The 17,407-nt window shown below is 38.9% G+C and overlaps 1 protein-coding gene across 1 annotated transcript in view; it reads left to right on the forward strand.

Moving 5' to 3' along the window:
* MCC (mutated in colorectal cancers) overlaps positions 1 to 17,407 on the forward strand; it is a 167,376-nt gene that overhangs the window by 131,176 nt on the left and 18,793 nt on the right. The window contains exons 7-13 of the mRNA XM_009998799.1: positions 375 to 521; positions 846 to 935; positions 1,607 to 1,755; positions 3,484 to 3,624; positions 4,948 to 5,048; positions 7,338 to 7,521; positions 14,440 to 14,674. Coding sequence (XP_009997101.1) covers positions 375 to 521; positions 846 to 935; positions 1,607 to 1,755; positions 3,484 to 3,624; positions 4,948 to 5,048; positions 7,338 to 7,521; positions 14,440 to 14,674 — 1,047 coding nt within the window. The remainder of the gene's footprint in view (positions 1 to 374; positions 522 to 845; positions 936 to 1,606; positions 1,756 to 3,483; positions 3,625 to 4,947; positions 5,049 to 7,337; positions 7,522 to 14,439; positions 14,675 to 17,407) is intronic.

The following is a 17,407-nucleotide window of genomic DNA, read 5'->3' on the forward strand; positions in this document are numbered from 1 at the left end:
AACCTTCATTTTATTTGTATAAGCATCATCATCTTAGCCTGAAGAGTAAGCTTCACCCCAGAGATAATAATTTCTATATAGAAAAGCTGTAATGAAGGGGTTATAAAAAACAAGCTGAAACTTTGAGCAATTTCTCTACAGTATTGCATTTGCATATTTCCACATTGCAAATAGGTTTAAAAACTGACAACAATGGAATTTTAAAAGAGCTTCCATTCCTCTGTTCCCCACATGAAAACTTTGTGGCCACCACAGGCCAAAATATGACTTCAGTGTTCAAGTCTGAAGCAATTAGGCAGGGACAGACAATGAGAGAATTCCAAACTATTTAAACCATAAAAGTGGAATAAACAGAATGTTATGTTTTATTGTAGGTTCGGGAACTGCAAACACGTTTGCAAAGTGTGCAGGCAACAGGCTCTTCCAGCCCAAGTCGTCTCACTTCTGCCAATCGACCCATTAACCCCAGCACGGGAGAGCTGAGCACGAGCAGCAGCAGCAATGACATTCCCATAGCTAAGGTGAGCTCTTATGTGTTCCAGGAATGCTTCTCAGTACCTGGGCAGAGCGGGCTTCATTTTGCACAGCTGCTGTCCAAGCACGTGATTAACTGAGAGATATCTAGAATCCCCAGACAGTTTTCAGGGGTCTTAAGCAGGCCCATGGACTTGTGCTGCAGAAAAGAATTAAACACTAGTGATTGTGATTCTCTCAGTTACAACACAGGTGTCAATTTTACAGTAGTGGATTTCAGGTTTGCAAGTGTAGCTAGTGAACAAAAGCAGGCTGTGTGATCTTTGTGGGATGTGGTTCATATGTAACCTGTACAGCATTCTGACTTACAGATTGCTGAAAGAGTGAAGTTGTCAAAGACAAGATCAGAGTCTTCATCATCTGATAGACCTGTCTTAGGATCAGAAATCAGCAGCATAGGGGTAAGGACTAATAATTGTTTGCATGCATGATACCTTCTGAACATAACCAGTGTTCATTTAAAAGCAGCGTTGTTTTTGTACTAAACTAATATATGAGCTAACTTAAAATGCTTTAAAAGTTATTTTGAGAAAAGTACTTCAACAGATAATATTTCACCCAATATTAAGATCTCATTTGCTCGTAACTGGTGGCTAGAAGTCATTCTCTCAGTGACTTGAAGAGGATAATTTTGGAGTCAGTTCCTTCGAAATATTATTCTTCGAGAAAAGACTGTTCAGTTGCATTTTATGACTTCCATTCAACAGAGAACTTGGTTCTGGTTTGTAATGCTGATACAAATCCATAATGATGTTGTTACTGCTTGTTAATATTTGTTTCACTGAATAACTTAGCTCTGACCGTTTTCAAGAAAGTAAATATCTTGCATGTTAGCTTTTAAAATGTATTATTAAATAGTTGGGTTCAGCCTTTACTTAGTAGAATTTTAAATCAAAAGAGCTTCTTAATGTGGAGATTTGTAAATGTTCTGTTCATTGTAAAGTTCATAGTAAAAACTGAATGATGAATGCCTTAATGTGAGTGCATGCAAGCAAAGGCAGCTCTTAGTGCAGCCTGTGTGAGGAATCCAGTGGTTATCAATTCACAATGTTCTGTTAATGACCCTGTGCAGGTGTCTAGTACTGTGGCTGAACATTTGGCACATTCCCTCCAAGACTGCTCAAACATCCAGGAAATCTTCCAGACTCTTTACTCACATGGATCTGCTATCTCAGAAAGTAAAATCCGAGAGTTTGAAGTGGAGACAGAGAGACTAAACAGGTAAGGTGAAAATGAGATATGCTCAGATGTGCCATCTGCTATTAGCTTTATTAAAGCTACTCCTTTTTTAATCCTTTACGAACATTTCAGATAAACATGGAAGGTAGCTGATGAAGAGAAGATTGAATTATATGCCAAGGGTTCTTTCCATTTGTATGAGTTTGGTCATGCATAATTAAGTTGGCATGGAACCTTCACCTGTGACAATTTGCCCTGTAGAGTCATTCTCTATGGGTGACCAAGTAGACATGGCATTGTTTTGAATAAGACACATCACTGCTAAAAGTAAGGATTCCTGTAATTTAGTATCCATCATTCTGGAATTAGCTTGCTTTCTTTTGCCCTGAAGAAACAGAATTACAACATAATTGTATCAATTAATGTACTGATGTATGATGGTGTGCCATATATGCCAGTAAATAGACTTAGGTCTGTAGAAGGAAGATTGCAGGCTTCCAGTTGCAGTTAAATTTTACTGCTGGTGTTACTCTTCAGTAAGATCCATCAAAACCAATTATTCCTGTCCTCTTTGCCACATAAACTCAAAATTGTGGATCAGGAATGTGAGAATCTTGTCTCAGCATGTTGCCTTCCAAGTTCTCTTTTCCGCACAGCTGTCTCAAATTCAGTCTGATCAGTACAATATCTCTTTTATTTGTAGCTCATGTTTTTGTAGTGCTGCAAAATGGGATCCTCCTTCTTTCTCAGTTTTGTTTTGGTTTGGTTTTTTTTACTATGCACTGCAAAACTTTGCTTTGACAACATATATCACAGGAAATATTATAGGGAACATCAAAGAAGATTACGGGAAGTGAAAAATCTGAGAGTTCTAGCAGCTAGGAAAGTCAGGACTTCATTCTCATCACTGAATAAATAGCTTACTAGCCTTTCTTCTTCATGTGTTTTTAAAAAGTCAGTGATTTTAGGGAGCTGGATGGCACTGATTTCTTCATTAGCTACCTGTCCAAATTTTGAAATCACATGCCCCTCTGTTTTCAGTGTATGTCCAGTTCTTACGATTAGGTGTAGTACATTGATACATGGTGCAGTTATGAGTAGTGAGACTGAACAGCAATACTGATTCTGAAGCCTCCTTTTCAGATTCAGAGCTAGCCTTGTTGAGAAGAATATTGCAGCTTAGCTCTGATATGAGCTTCTGTTTGTCTATTGCCAGAACTTTTTAAGGTTTCATTGTGTCATAGAAACTGCATTCATATTTTGGAAGTTACCTCTCTTATCACAACCAAAAATACCTCTTCAACTGAGATAGTTATTCTGGATGTTCCAAATAAAGAGGTTGTTTATGCAGCTGCATGATCCTTACACACACCCACACATAGCACTAGTGAATATGCTGTTTAAAACAAGAAGCAAATGTGGCAGCAGGAGGTGAGGAATGGAGGCAGAAAAATTAAGCAGAAGGTTTACTATGAGGCTGTCCTACACAGTCTTGTGGCTACAAAATAAGGCTACAGCTTTCTGCTTGCTGCTGTTGCACAGCATTATGGTTACATTTTAAGGGAAGGAGAGAAGTGGCTGTCCTAGGAGAAATTGCTATCCTCATGGCTCTTGATATAGGACACAGAACTGATAGGTTTTACCATATTTGTTAAAAACCTTGTGTAGACCAAGTGGTATTTGTCGTTTTAAATTATGATTGTTCTAGAGTTTTCAGGACAGTGTCTGCAAGCTAAGCTTGAAGGTTGAAAATTACTTCCTTTTCTACAGCCGTATTGAGCACTTGAAATCCCAGAATGACTTGTTGACAATAACACTGGAAGAGTGCAAGAGCAATGCCGAGAGGATGAGCATGCTTGTTGGGAAGTACGAGTCGAACGCCACAGCCCTCAGGCTTGCATTGCAGTACAGGTATGTACTTACATAGAGAGTGTCTTAGCCAGAAAAAGAGTGAGCAGGGGAGACTTGATAAATACCCCTTGAGAGTGAAATTGTTGGTGTGCCATAGCAATACTGTTTCTTTTGGTTTTCTCCCTGAAAAAAAAAAAAAAAAAAAAAGAGGCACCTTTTGTTTAAACTACTTGACAAACTACAGAGCTGGAGTTATTCATACAAGTCTGTTTCAAGCCTAGTTCACCAGCAGTAGTCAACTCAATCTAATAGAAATGTATAGATTTACCTTTTTGTTTTTAAGTACTGATTTAACAGTTGAATTAGGGGTTGTGTGTTCAATAAAACTGTCTCTGCTGTATGGAGTCCTATGATACAAGTTCTGTCTGTTAGGGCGGCACCATTCACAAGACTAGTGGACCGAAGAGGAGTAGTGTACTTCACATCATCTAGAGGAACTTCATATTCCATCAGTTGGAATTGTGGATTAATTGTTTTCATTTTGTTTACAAGTATCTAAATTTGCTTTAAACTATATCTAAAAAGATTGTGTCATCTAACTTTCAGCTGCAACTAATTTGGGACAGTCAGTTCCAATCTTAAGACAAACTGTGTACTTTTTAAAGAAGGCATTCTGTTAAAGAATGCATTCAGCTTAACGGAATTACAAGGAAATGTAAATTGTAAATACACATATTAATGTGTATCTTTTCAACAACATGCGAATGCAACAGAAATGAGAGACTCACAACTTTATTTAGATCCGTTTTGTTGTAAGGAAGAATATCTTACAGCCAGGACAAAACAAGATGTCCTTTCCATTCCCTTTTCCTTTTCCTTTCCCTTCCCCTTCCTTTCCCTTCCTTTCCCTTCCCTTCCCTTATCTCTTTGTTTCTCCTTTCCTTTTTATTTCTCCTTTTCCTTCCCTTCTTACTATACGTCCTATAGAGTACTTACATAGTACAGTATAGAGTACCATATTTAGTGAAGTAAGAAAGCCTGAAGTAAGTTTACCAAGGGACCATGTCAAACACAATTCCTATTGCTGACTTTAAAGGATGCTTCTGGAGCTCACATCACATCAGATCATTCACTTTGTTTTAACTTCTTGCATTACTTGGGGCCAACTGGGAACCATCATAAAAAGGAAAGGCTGAATGCTTTTGATAGAAGCTATGTGTATTATGTCATTTGGTATCTCTGCTGCTAGACAAGTAGTAGGGAAACATGCAGTTCATCAGCTACCTTTTTGTTGTTGTTGCTGTTGTAGGTATTCTTCCACTGTAAACTGCAGATCTGTTTTTTGTGATTTTTGTTTTCTGTGGATTTTTTTTTCTCTTTCAGTGAACAGTGTATAGAAGCATATGAGCTCCTGCTGGCATTGGCAGAAAGTGAGCAGAGTCTTATCCTTGGGCAGTTCAGAGCTGCAGGTGTTGGCTCTGTTGGTAAGATGTCAATGAATCACTTTATTTAAAATATTTTTTGCATGTCAGTTAGCATTAGAGTTAGTTTTAACAGTGAATCATCTCATGATGCATTACTTAAAAATGGTTTATGGTCTTTTATTGTTTTTCAGTAATTAAATCATTTTATACACCAAATAAAGTAGGGGAAAGAAAAAGAGAGATTGGAATTAAATAATAAAATTCACCACCAATTTCAATTAACTGCATGTACTGTCACAGGGTGATGACTGTTCTGGCAGCGGTGAGGCTGTTAAAGGCATGCAACTATACAGTGGAATTACTAAACAGTACTCAGGGGCATATGTGTCTTAGGGCCATGCAGCTGTGGTAACTGCAAGTACAAATTTTGTTTGAAGCAGCAACATTATACTCAACCTTTAGGGAGCTTAGTCTATGAAAAACTAGGATTAAGGTAATACAACAGTAGAATTGTATAGTTACCAAAACAATAAAACCAATTTCTCTAGGTTTTACACCCCACATTTTACTTTTGCTCTGAAACTTTAAAATGTTCAATCTTATGTTTTACTGTGTTGTTTGGGATATAAGACTATGAGTTCTGGGTTTTTCTTATTTCGTGGATGGTTAATCTTGTGGCTAGGTGGCAGAGTTTTTTAATAGGCTGCCCAGTAGTGGAATGAGCCATCCGAAGTACAGCTCAGTTTGGAGCTCGACTTTGCTGCTGGTTCCACTTCTCTGATGGGAAGAGGTGTTCACACAATTAATGTTAATCTGTGTTTTTTAGTTTTGATTGTTTTACTGATAGGAGAAGGTAGCCATAGTAATCTTCAAGTAGAAGGAGACAAAGCCTGCATGGTTGAGAAGGCCTGTGCTGTGTGTGCCATACACTAAACATTAGAGTGGGTGTCTGAGATTTTCATCCACCTTTCTTCCAAACTCATTGCTTTCCACAATGTGCTGGGGAGCTTTCCCTGCTGACAAAGATCAATGGCCAGCAAAAGTTAATTTAGTCTTGGCCTTTCCATTGCGTAGGTGTTAGAAAAGAAGAAATACTTTGGGTTTGAGTAGGGTTGCGTCTTGCATTAGTTTTCTGAAAGAGAGTGTAGTTTATTTTTTATATGGGTGTCTGCCTACAGCTTTTAATTATGGTATTATCCATTACAGCCCTGTGGTAGAAATCGTGCAAATTTCCCATTACGTAACACAGCTTGAAGGAGGTTGTGTTTTGTTCACATACCTTTATTTTCCTGTGAAATTTGATTAAAACACCTCAATAAAACAGAAGATTTTTTGTTTAAAGATAAGTCAGGCTTTATATCAACATCTGTGAGTGGAAATTCATGGGCGTTGCTTCTGCACCACTTAGAGCTAGCACATCCAGCTGCTCTTAACAGAACGTTCTCCCTTCCTGTCTTCTGCACTAGTGTTATTTCTGTTGCACTCACTTCATTTAGCAAGTGAAGTGTGGGTAATTGGTCTTTGACTCAAGTAAGGATGAAATTAAAATATGACATATAAAAAAAACCCACTTTGCTCTACTCTCTGACATCTTTGTATTGTATTTGGCAAAGTGTGAATATATTGCAGCTTTGATGAAACTTTCACTGTAGTCACTAAGTTATCTTGCTTTAATGACTTGACTCAGCTGGAGTTAGGACTATAAGAATAGTGACAGTAGGGGTTTCTCTCCTGCCTCTGCCAAAGGGAAGGCTTACCAGCTGCATAACTGCTAGAAGTTACAGCAAATTAATAAGCACCAGTGCTTCTTTTCCTTTGTTTGTTTTGATTTTTTTTTATGCATGACTGTAAATGCCGAAAGGCTGCTTCTAAGCAGTAAGGCAATTAATTCTTCCAGCTGGGAAGATAACCTGTAAGAAGATGTTCTGGTAAACCATTAGTTGAGGTAAAGGTGCTTGCAAGAAAAAGCCCTGGAAATTACCACTCTGTGAAACAGCACTGCGTGCTGTTAATTTAAGCTTTTCCTGTGTATTATTAATTTGAACATCCTTGCCTAATCCTAATGCACAGACCTAAATGCACCATTACAAATGGACAGGCCGGCTAAGGTAAAGCATCTAAGAAATGTATGCAGAGCAACAACTACCTGGAGCTTACTGCTGGGAGAGAGATGCATTCAGGCCAGTAGCCTGTTCACCACTGATGCTCATGCGGAAGTGAAGTTGCTATTACATCACAGATTGGGAATTTATTGACATCATCTTGATATAAACTGAGAGTGCATAGAAGGATCTTTAGCCTTGCCTCAGCCTCCTCAAAGCTCTGAAACATGGTTTGCTTAAAAACTAGGGGACCAGACAGGTGATGAAAATGTCACCCAGATGCTGAAGAGAGCCCATGACTGCAGAAAGACAGCTGAGAATGCAGCAAAAGCCTTGCTGATGAAACTAGATGGGAGCTGCGGGGGAGCCTATGCAATCACTGGCTGTAGTGTGCAGCCCTGGGAAAGCCTGTCATCCAACAGCCACACAAGGTAACGGCAGCTCATCTGCTCTCCTAATCCCCAGGTGTTTGTTTTCAGGCCAAAGGTTATGTTATCTTGTGTTTGCTGGACTTCCTCCCTCACCTGAGTCCAGCGACTTCGTCAATTTATAGATCACTATGCCTCAGTGGTCTGATTGTCTTTAGACTGAGGATCTTCAGCCAGGAAGGGTTTTGTATCAATTTGTTGCAAATGTGACTCTGAACTTTTATCTTCCTCATAAAGGGCAAAACCATTACGTTTGTTTTACTTCAGTGACTTTCTTGCTGCTTTATTGGAACTCAAATCGTGTGCTTCTTACTCACATCTATCGTATGCAGACAGCACAGACATACAGAGAAACAGAGATCAGAAGAATGCTTCTGTTGACCTTGTGGCATACTCGATAATTGTTTTCTAAATGTTCCAAATCTAACCATTTTGTTTTAAACCATTTCCTCTACCTTCTCATTCCCCTTTGTCTGCCTAAAAATCCTTCCTTCCCATGCTCTTCTTCTGTATGTGGAGTGGCAAATGAACATCATGACAGACAGAGCAGATCTTCCAGGAAAGGCTTGATGTTGCTATTTTTCTGAAGACCTATAAAATAAAGAAACTTAAATGAGCTATTATTGCAGAAGTGTTCCGCACATCTGCTAGCAGCTTCATTTTGAGTCATTGTCTGCCTGCAGTATAATTGTACTCTGTGCAGTGAATGTGTGTGCTTGTGTATGGATATGAATTTGGCAAGCATCCTGGATAAATATAGACAAACATTTTTCTTTTCAAAAGTTATTTTGGTTTCTCAGATTCACTCTGAAACTTCATTTTCATTCTGTTTTTCAGCCGGTTCTTTATTCAAATGCTGTCATGTTTTGATACTTCTAAAAGTTAATTTTAGTAGTATATAATTTTGTCTGCTTGCTGATGCCTCCTCCATAGGATCTTATTTCCTGCCATGTGACTAGCATGGAATAGTTAAAATCTGAGCAAAAACGTGACCTGAGGGAACGGGGTTAAAACGTGAGGTTTCTGACATTTTGTTCTGAGAAGTTTTATGGTGCACTTTCAGTCCAAGAAAGCTGTGTCTTTTTTCAGAAATCAATGTGACACATTGATCACTCATCGTAACAAAAGTATTTACTGGCCTTGAAAGGAAGATACATGAAGCTGTTTCAAATACTTTACTTGCCTCAGTCTGCATGCCTTTATGCCATATCTACACCTCCATGTGACCATGTTGTAAGTGGCCACATGTAGACTGAACTTGTTTTCCATTCTGTTGTTTGAAGGAGAAATTTTTGGTTGTTCAGAGCTACCTCAGTGTTTTTTCCTGCTTGTGAGATATCTGGGATATAGTCAAGGTATAAGGGTTCTTTTTGGGGTGGGTTTTTTGTGTAGTTTTTCTTTGTTTTGTTTTTTTTCTTGAAGATACTTCACATAGGTCCCCATTGACTGGGGAACATTGGCAGGAAGGGGGACAGGGATATGTGTTGTGTTCCTATTCTACTCTTATTTTCTTCTAGCCTTTTGCTGAGGTGTTTGGTAGGGATACAGTTTTTACATTCTTGCTTTGTTGAACATAATTTTTTTTGAGGGGGAAGATAAGGGAGGAAGGTGTGTGTGTGTTTGGGGGGAAAAATAATCTCCTGGGCTTGTTGTTTACCGTAAACTGTTGGTGGTCAGCTGGCAAGGCAGGTATATGTGCACGTATGTTGGCTGAGCAGACACAGTTTCAGCAGAGTGTGATTAAAATGGTATAGGATTTCAAAATTAATCAGTATAAACTGTGTCATGAAGTGTAAAAATAAAAATATATATGTTTCTGTGTGCAAGAAAGATGTTTTAGCTTATTATCATTGTATGATAATTTTTTTTACATGGAACAGAATATTGTACTGAATAAGGTAAATGCTTTGCTATATGTAGAACATGAGAGAAAAACACTTCTCTCACCCAGTGGGAGCACAGCAAGGTGGAAACTTGTAATCTGGGCATCCTGATGTGATCATCACTTGCACATTGTTATGCCTCTCCCCTTCTGCCACACACAGTGTAATTTTTCTTTGTCTAAACGTACATATCAGTGAAAATATTTCTGAAAATTTAGATTTGCCATGAAATGCAAGTCTTCTCTTCTTTCCTTCTATTGTGTTCAAGTGATATGTGATAGAGGTGTTCTCAAATTTTTCCTTCATGTGGATCCTGTCTCAAAATAGAGGCATTCCTCTCTTCAGCTTACTGATACAAAACACTGTGCCAGACCTACATGGAAAATCCATGTTGTTTAAGAAGACACACACTTTTATTATATCAGTAAATGTTCTATCTCAGGTTTAAAAAACAGAAAGTGTTACCTTTATCTCTCATTTCCCTGTCATTCTGGATCCTTTTTGTTTCTCTCCAGGACCCTACTCCTGCTTTTTGGATTTACCCTGCCTGTTGCCAGCTCTCTCAAGCCATTCATGCATGCCCCCTTGTCACTGGTTTCCTTGCTGCTCTAGACAGATAGCCCATTGCTGCTGACCTCCAGCACTCTGTGATGTTGATGGTTTCAATTTCCCGTTCTTTGCCATGACAATAGCAATCTAAGCAAGAATAGGAAAGCAGATAGCAGATTTCTAGCCGTTCCTTCAGGCTTAATTTTTTTCTTGTCTTAAAAAACTTGGCAGTCCATAAAACTGGGAAGTACAACAAACCCACATCACTAGTGAGTGCTGTGTGAACCACCACGTGGGGACCACTGCACTGAAATGAAAAGATTTTTAGATTACTGGGTTCAACCATACTCTGAATCTGCAAGACTTATTCTGCCATAGCTGTTTCAGTGTTGCAGGCATGTATTGCTGCCTTTGCCCTTTGAAACCGACTGAGTAAAAGAAGTAATGGGATGATGAAAATTCTCCTTCGCTTGGACTTATGAGTAACTCTCCCTGCTGTTTGAAATCCTATAGAGTGGGGACTGACAGTGAAATTGTTGACCCATCTTTAGCTTTGGCATTTCAAACGAGATTCTGAATGTCAAATCAGTGAACATATTACTGAGAATAAATGCTTGGGAGCTACTGGTGGCAAATGGCAAGAGACTGTAAAAGGGAGCAACTAAAATGAAAAGAAATGAAATGCAATGAAAGAGCATCACAGAGGTTGTTACTGGTGAAGTGAATAAAAATAATAGCAAGCATTTCAACTCATTTGGCCGGCAGCAACACATTAATGCTGCCAGTTCATTTTTTGAAAGTAGAAATAGGTCTTCATTTAGCTGGAAGTCATAATTATTTTAATGGACAAAAGCTTAACTATAGAACATACATTGGCAACAAGATTTGACTGATTACACCTTAAAAAGAAGGAAGCGAAAAAGGACTCAATTTGTAAAACTGTGTGAAAATTACGGATTTTATTCCCTGCAGGGCTGCTGAACTCAGTGTTACATCTGGGCTAGTGGAGGGAAAGATCTGGTCTCTTATATATGAAGGGATTCATTATTATGCAGTATCACAAAATATCACAAAATATCACTCAGCCAAGTCTAGGACCGTATTTCTCATCAGAGTCACCTCAGATTTCAGATAAGTAGCTGACAGATGAGATTATCTTAGCTGAAGTGTGTGAATAAGTTATTTAGAAATATCCCAAGGGATGTATATCCCCTTAATGTTACCTGTGTGACACTTCAGTGCTGGACTGAACAACTATCAGAAGGAAACAGGGTGGTTTCACCAAAGGTTCTGATTTTACCTAAATATACTCTTTGCCTTTTTGCTAATATTTTTCAGTTTCTTGGGAAATTACTATCTTTTGGCTTTGTGCTGTTTCAGATCTCAAGCCACCATGCTCAGCTAGAAGATGGTTGATCTATATATAATGTATATCAATTAATTCTTTAAATATATAAGGTGGTGTGCAGACATACAAGTAAGTTTTGTGGGTTCAATTCTGATGGGGTTATTTTAGTTCTGTCAACTTTTGTATTATCTGCACCATTGCTGAGTTATATATTTTTTTATTGACTTGATTTTTAAAAGATGAACTGAAGCTTATACAGGGTTTTATATGCGGAATTTGGTAGAGTACAGGAGTTACTCACACAGAGGCACTACTGAAAGACATGTATACCCATCCACTGCGTTTTATACACACATCTATGCATGCAAACACACAGATGCATGCCAGCAAATAAAACTGCATGCTACAGTATACCAAACTGCATAATTTCCCCAGGCTGTGTATGTAAATCAATTTTAGATGTATGTATGACATCATTGTAAAAGACTTGAAAGATGAAGCAAGTGGGAAGAAAATTTCTCTTTGCCTATTCTGAATGCAATAGCAGTTAGAATGAGCAGGTTGATGTATTTCTTCCAGGTGTGGTGAAGCTGTGAACCTTCCTCTATCCTTACCTACATTCTTGAGAAATGAGAAACTACACATCTTTTGCAAGTTTCATGTGGGTTTTGGATAGATGCCTTATACTACATACACATTCTGTCAGTCTGCTTTCCTTTGTCCTGATTGCTGTTAAAAGGAAGAGAGCAGTATCTGAAATTCAGGATCATATGTTCACCAGCTGTGGACCCTTAAATAGATCAGTGAACTAACTTTATGGCTGTGGAGAGCTGTATGGTGGGGCTTTTTGGGGAACACATCCTTGCAGAACTGTCCCATGGCAGTCCAGAAGCAGTGCAGCCTGGATTCTGTCCCTCACCATGCAGCCTTATTTTTGCAGCAACCTAAAATGAGCTTTATACCTCAACTTTCTGCAACCTATACTGCTTCTGGTCTGCTGGGTGGGGGCTTGGTGCTAAGTGTCAGGGGCGGGGAGGGAAGTTTCTTGTCCCTTTGTGTGCTGGCTGAGACAGCTTCCTCGCTGTGGTCCCCTCACCTTAAAAAAAAAAACAAAACATAAAAACAAAAAAACAAACACAAAAACAACCCAGCAGCTTGCAAGCTATTCACCGGAGGAGCCAACTCGGCTGCAGGCAGGCAGGCAGGCAGCCAGGGCTGAAGTAAAAGCAGCCTGAGTATCACCAGCAACAGCCCAGGCTGTCTTTTTCAGTCTGAACTGCTCTCTCTGAAAATATATGTGCATAGCTATGGATCTTAAAGGGCCAGAATCTGTGAATATCCAGTGTGAGGTCCAGCACAATGTAACAATAGATTTTCAGTATTTTTGCTCAGGTTTCACTTCCAGCAGGAGAGCTAGATTTTCTGTCCCTTTCAAGTCAAAACTGAGATGAGCTCTTTTTGTCCCAAGACATGAAGCCTGTTGTAGGCTTTAGAAGCTGTCCTTCCTCCAGCTGTTTTACATCTAATCCAGAGAAACTGTCCAATTGCTGTCTTTGAGTACTGAGAAAACTTGCAAGATTATTTTAGTACAGAATTAAGCATTTCTCACATTGTCTATCCCTGTGATTTTTATATCAATATATATTTCAGAGAGGTATCTTAAGACTCAGGAAAGCAGGATTTATTGTTTTGAGATTCTGTAATGAAGTACCAAATATAAACAAAAATTTGCTTCAACCTGAAAGGGCTTCTTGCATAGTGGATGTACTGGGTATTTTTAGCTTTGCTGAAGTTGGAAATGGATGAAAATAAAAGCAAATACCTGCTTACACTGGTGGTAAATACGGCGTTTACTATCCCTAAGAAAACTAAGGCATAATGGGAAATTGACAGAGAACTGTAATGCAATATTCCATGAGAGGGAAGGATTTTGAGACATCTTTGTAGACCTGCCAATACACCATCTCCTTCAAGCCTGTGCTTGGAATTTGTGGGAAGATTGGCAACTATTTGGGGCACTTAAAAATCAGTGTAACTTTGGCTGAAGTAGAACCAAAACAAAAGAGAAAAATCAAGCCTGTCTTGGTAGGCTTACCATTTTCCATATGTATAACATATTTTAGAACATCATCCCAACTCTCACAGCATGTAGCGGGTGGGGCCTTTTTTCTTCCTACAAAAATGTTGAATAGCAGTGAAATTTGATACAGAAAGTGATTTATTCCCCTGCTGATAACTGAGATCATCTAGCATTCCAGACAAGCACAGTTAATGGATGACTTATCCCTCACCCGGCAGCTGATTACAGGACCTCAGGAGACAGCAGGCAGCTTTGAGTGAGGTTATAGAAACAACATGTCATTTTATTTTCCTCTGAGTGCTGTTGCAACTATATTCAGCCCTGGAACGCTAGGGCTGTATCAGTGTCTGCCCCCTGCAGCACTGGCATGGGTGTAGGTGAATAGGCAGCACTGATCCACCCCTGCTGCAAGACATCAATCTCTTTGGGAATATTTGTGGGGCAGGCTAATGGCAGCTATTGGTTTTATGCCTTTAGACAGGAGAAGTTCCACCAAGTCTAATGATTAAAAATCCTGCATCTGCCAGTGGAATTACGCTAGGTTGATTCGTACAACTCCTTAAAAATATCAAGAGGTGGTAACAGCTGTTGCCATCAGCAGATTTAAATGAGGTCTGCTCTGATTCTTTTTTCTTAGCAGATGCTTTTCCCGAGGAAGATGAAGACTCAGTGGCTGAGCAGCAGAGAGAGATTCAGCCTGCTAGATTGCTAAGAACTCTTCAGTAGCTTTTTCTTTTTTTTTTTTTTTTTAAAAAAAGGACTTGTTTCAGAAGACACCATTCCAGAAAACGTAATTCAGTTATGTCACTAAATATCTGGCTTTGCAGAGAAGTTGTCACATGATTCAGTTTTCTCATGCAGCTCAAAGAATTTTTTTTCTGAATTTGTCACACACCTCTGCAATGTCTAGTCCATGATACATGTGCCCTTTCTGTGAACTTTTAAGTAAGATTCAGATGTGTTGATGAAATATTGGGAGAGTGTTTGATGTAAAAATACAGATACTTTTTTTTCCAAATGTTATTTGTTGGGTTTTTTACCATTATTCTTTCTCTTTCCAGTACTACCAGCTCAACTGCAAGCAGTTGTGATACAGAATTTACAAAGGAGGATGAGCAGCGGCTGAAGGATTACATCCAGCAGTTGAAAAATGACAGGGCAGCAGTGAAACTGACAATGCTGGAGCTGGAAAGCATCCATATTGATCCCCTTAGTTATGATGTTAAACCTCGTGGAGACAGCCAGAGGCTGGACCTGGAAAATGCGGTCTTGATGCAGGAACTTATGGCAATGAAGGTATTTTATTTATGTCCAACAGGCTAACTTCACTACTGACAATGCCCCTGTGCTGCAAAACATTATCAGTCACACTCATGGCAGGCTTTGATAGTGATTACTGGGTAAGAAAGGGTAACTTCATTGAAACAAATAATCAGTAGTCAATAGTGACGAGCTGTGTGTGTGCTTTAAATTGGGCAAAGACCTCATCTGTGGCTCTGAACTTGGAATGCTCTCCTTGACAAACCAGATGCTCTCCTTGAGGAGCTGAGTTGTGTGAGGGTGACCAAAAGCATGATACAGCACTTTGAAGGAGACAGTTCATTACTTTACTTACGAGCTTGCAAATGTGCATCTTGAATCTTTGTGAACTGAAGCAGAAAATTTCACCTCCTTTTAATACTGCCATAGAAGGAGGAACAGTCAGTCAGAAGCTATCATCCCTAATGCTCTCCAGCACTCAGTCACAAGTCCAGAGGTGTTCCAGGCACTGTGTTGCAATGTGTAGCTTGGTTCGGAGTGTGGCTGTCATGACTTTCAGTAACAGGTTTTTGGAGAAAACTGGTACCTAAGGCCATGTCTATGCATCCAGTGCTAAAGATGTGATCTAGAAAAACTGGCCTTTATTGACCAAGGATAGAGCTTTAAATCTGGCTTTTATATAGCCTTTGAGAGAGGTGACCTAAAATGTAAGAATATTTAAAGGCACTATGAGCACATATCTTCATTTAGAAATTGTCTGGTTTTGCTTCAGTTTAAAGAAGTTTGATTTCTTCATGGTAGTAAGTCTTATTTTGGTCAACTACTGGAAGATATGTCAGATGATGGTATTGTGTGGAACAGCAAATCCTAATATTTTCATAAGCTTCTATACATTTTTGTTCAGATGTGCTACTGCTGGCTAACAGGTAACTTAGTAAAGATTATTATGTTCTTAGTGGTGCTACCTTTCCATGGTGACAAAAGCAATTTTACAATAATGCATTCAGTATTTGCAGGTCAGAAAAAAAAAGATTGCCTGGTGCCAGTCAGAAGATGCAAAGTTACATTAGTTGTTTGTATTGTTACTAACAACAAAATATTCCCCATAATTGATGTACTGGAAGACATCTGTAGATAGTAAAGTGTGTATTTCAGATACCTCACATCTCCTCTTTTGTGTCGAGATCTTCCCTGAAATCTCGTGTACACCATTCTTACCTCTGTCTCTGACTTGACTGGTAAAAACAAAACTCAGCTTGTGATTGCTGCCTTTGCATTCTCAGGCCTATCAGGAGCACCAATCCCTGCATGTCGTAATTTCTGGTGTAGTTTTGAGAGCTGGTAGTCCTTTTGTTGCCTAAACGGTCATTTAACTTGTTTTTGATACAGGGTGTCCCCTCATAACTTTTGGCTGGACCTAGCACATTGGGTTTTGACTGTAGGAATTGTCCTTAAAGGAAGAAATCTTTCTTCTTCCTTGGTTTGTGTGCAATGCATAGTGGAGTAGACACACATTTTACTTAGGTGGCTAAAGGCACCTTCAGTCCTTTCTTGTAAAGAGAAACTGATAGTACTTTTGTTCATTGTAATTTGTTATACTTCACTGGAATTCACAACTGCAGGAAATCCCTAAGTTTCTGAAAGGGATACATCGAAAATGCAGGTCTGTCAAAGCTTGGAATGGATTTGTTGGTAAGTGCTCTCCTGCTACAGAAGTTGAAAACTCCTGCCTTTCTTCTGGGCATGAAGTATTACAAAGGGCACAGCTACACTCTGCTTTGATCCCAAGAGTATGTGCTACTATAAAAAAGATGTCCTGGGGATGGTTTCTCAGTTTCCCTGTTGATTTTTTTTTTTTTTTAACTGCTTTAGAGTGTAAGACATAGTGGTCTGCCAGTTCTTTTATAAAATCCAATTCTTTGCTTCAAGCAATAATTAACCATGCTTCCAAATATACTCTCATCTGCCATTTGTCATCATTCAGCGGTCCTGCTTTGAGGTCAGTTGTTGTCATGCCCCAATTAGCAAGGAGATTACTTCTGCTGGGTATAAATAATTCTTGCTTTACAGCCTTTCTGCATTTCAAAGGATTTAATCTAGATAAGAAATCTCAGCTTTCTACACTGAAAATTTTTCCTCTTTTGTGTACAAGCAGTGATAATATTGCTCGTAAAGCACTTGTAAAGGCTATAGTCTTTTAGTGAAGAATGTGAAGAATCCTGTTGTCCACCTTTATTACAGCATTTGTTGCTCTTACAGATGTAAGCAGAAAAATACAGTTAACTAGAGCATGGCATTTATCTACTTCGGTGTTTGTTTTACTTCTGAAGGCAGGTATATTCCAGCTTGTGTATTGTGACCCTTCTGGAGTCCCTTTTTGTGACTTTTAGGACTTTTTGCTACTTACAAGTCCTTGATAGATTATTCTTCGGACATAACCTGATCAAGCACTAATTTTAATGTTAAGGGTGCTGTGCTGTTTCCAATAGTATTGAGTCAGGAGTCTTTAATTTTCATTCAAGTTTTCACCCAAATTCAGAATTACATTATGAGTGCAAGTACAAAATACTACTCAATATTCAGTTAATGCCTGCTAGATTTGGTACTTGAAGCTTGTGAATTTGCATGGGTTAAGTCTTCTGCAGTCAGCTGGAACAGTGACCACTTGCTACCTCCTCTCTTTCAGGGTTTCATTTTATAAATGCTACTTGTGCGTTAGGTCCAGATATGTTAAACTGCAAAATATTTCATAAGCATCCTGTAATTAGA

Source organism: Chaetura pelagica, unplaced genomic scaffold (assembly GCF_000747805.2).
Source record: "Chaetura pelagica isolate M959 unplaced genomic scaffold, ChaPel_1.0 scaffold306, whole genome shotgun sequence".
Classification (NCBI taxonomy): domain Eukaryota; kingdom Metazoa; phylum Chordata; class Aves; order Apodiformes; family Apodidae; genus Chaetura; species Chaetura pelagica.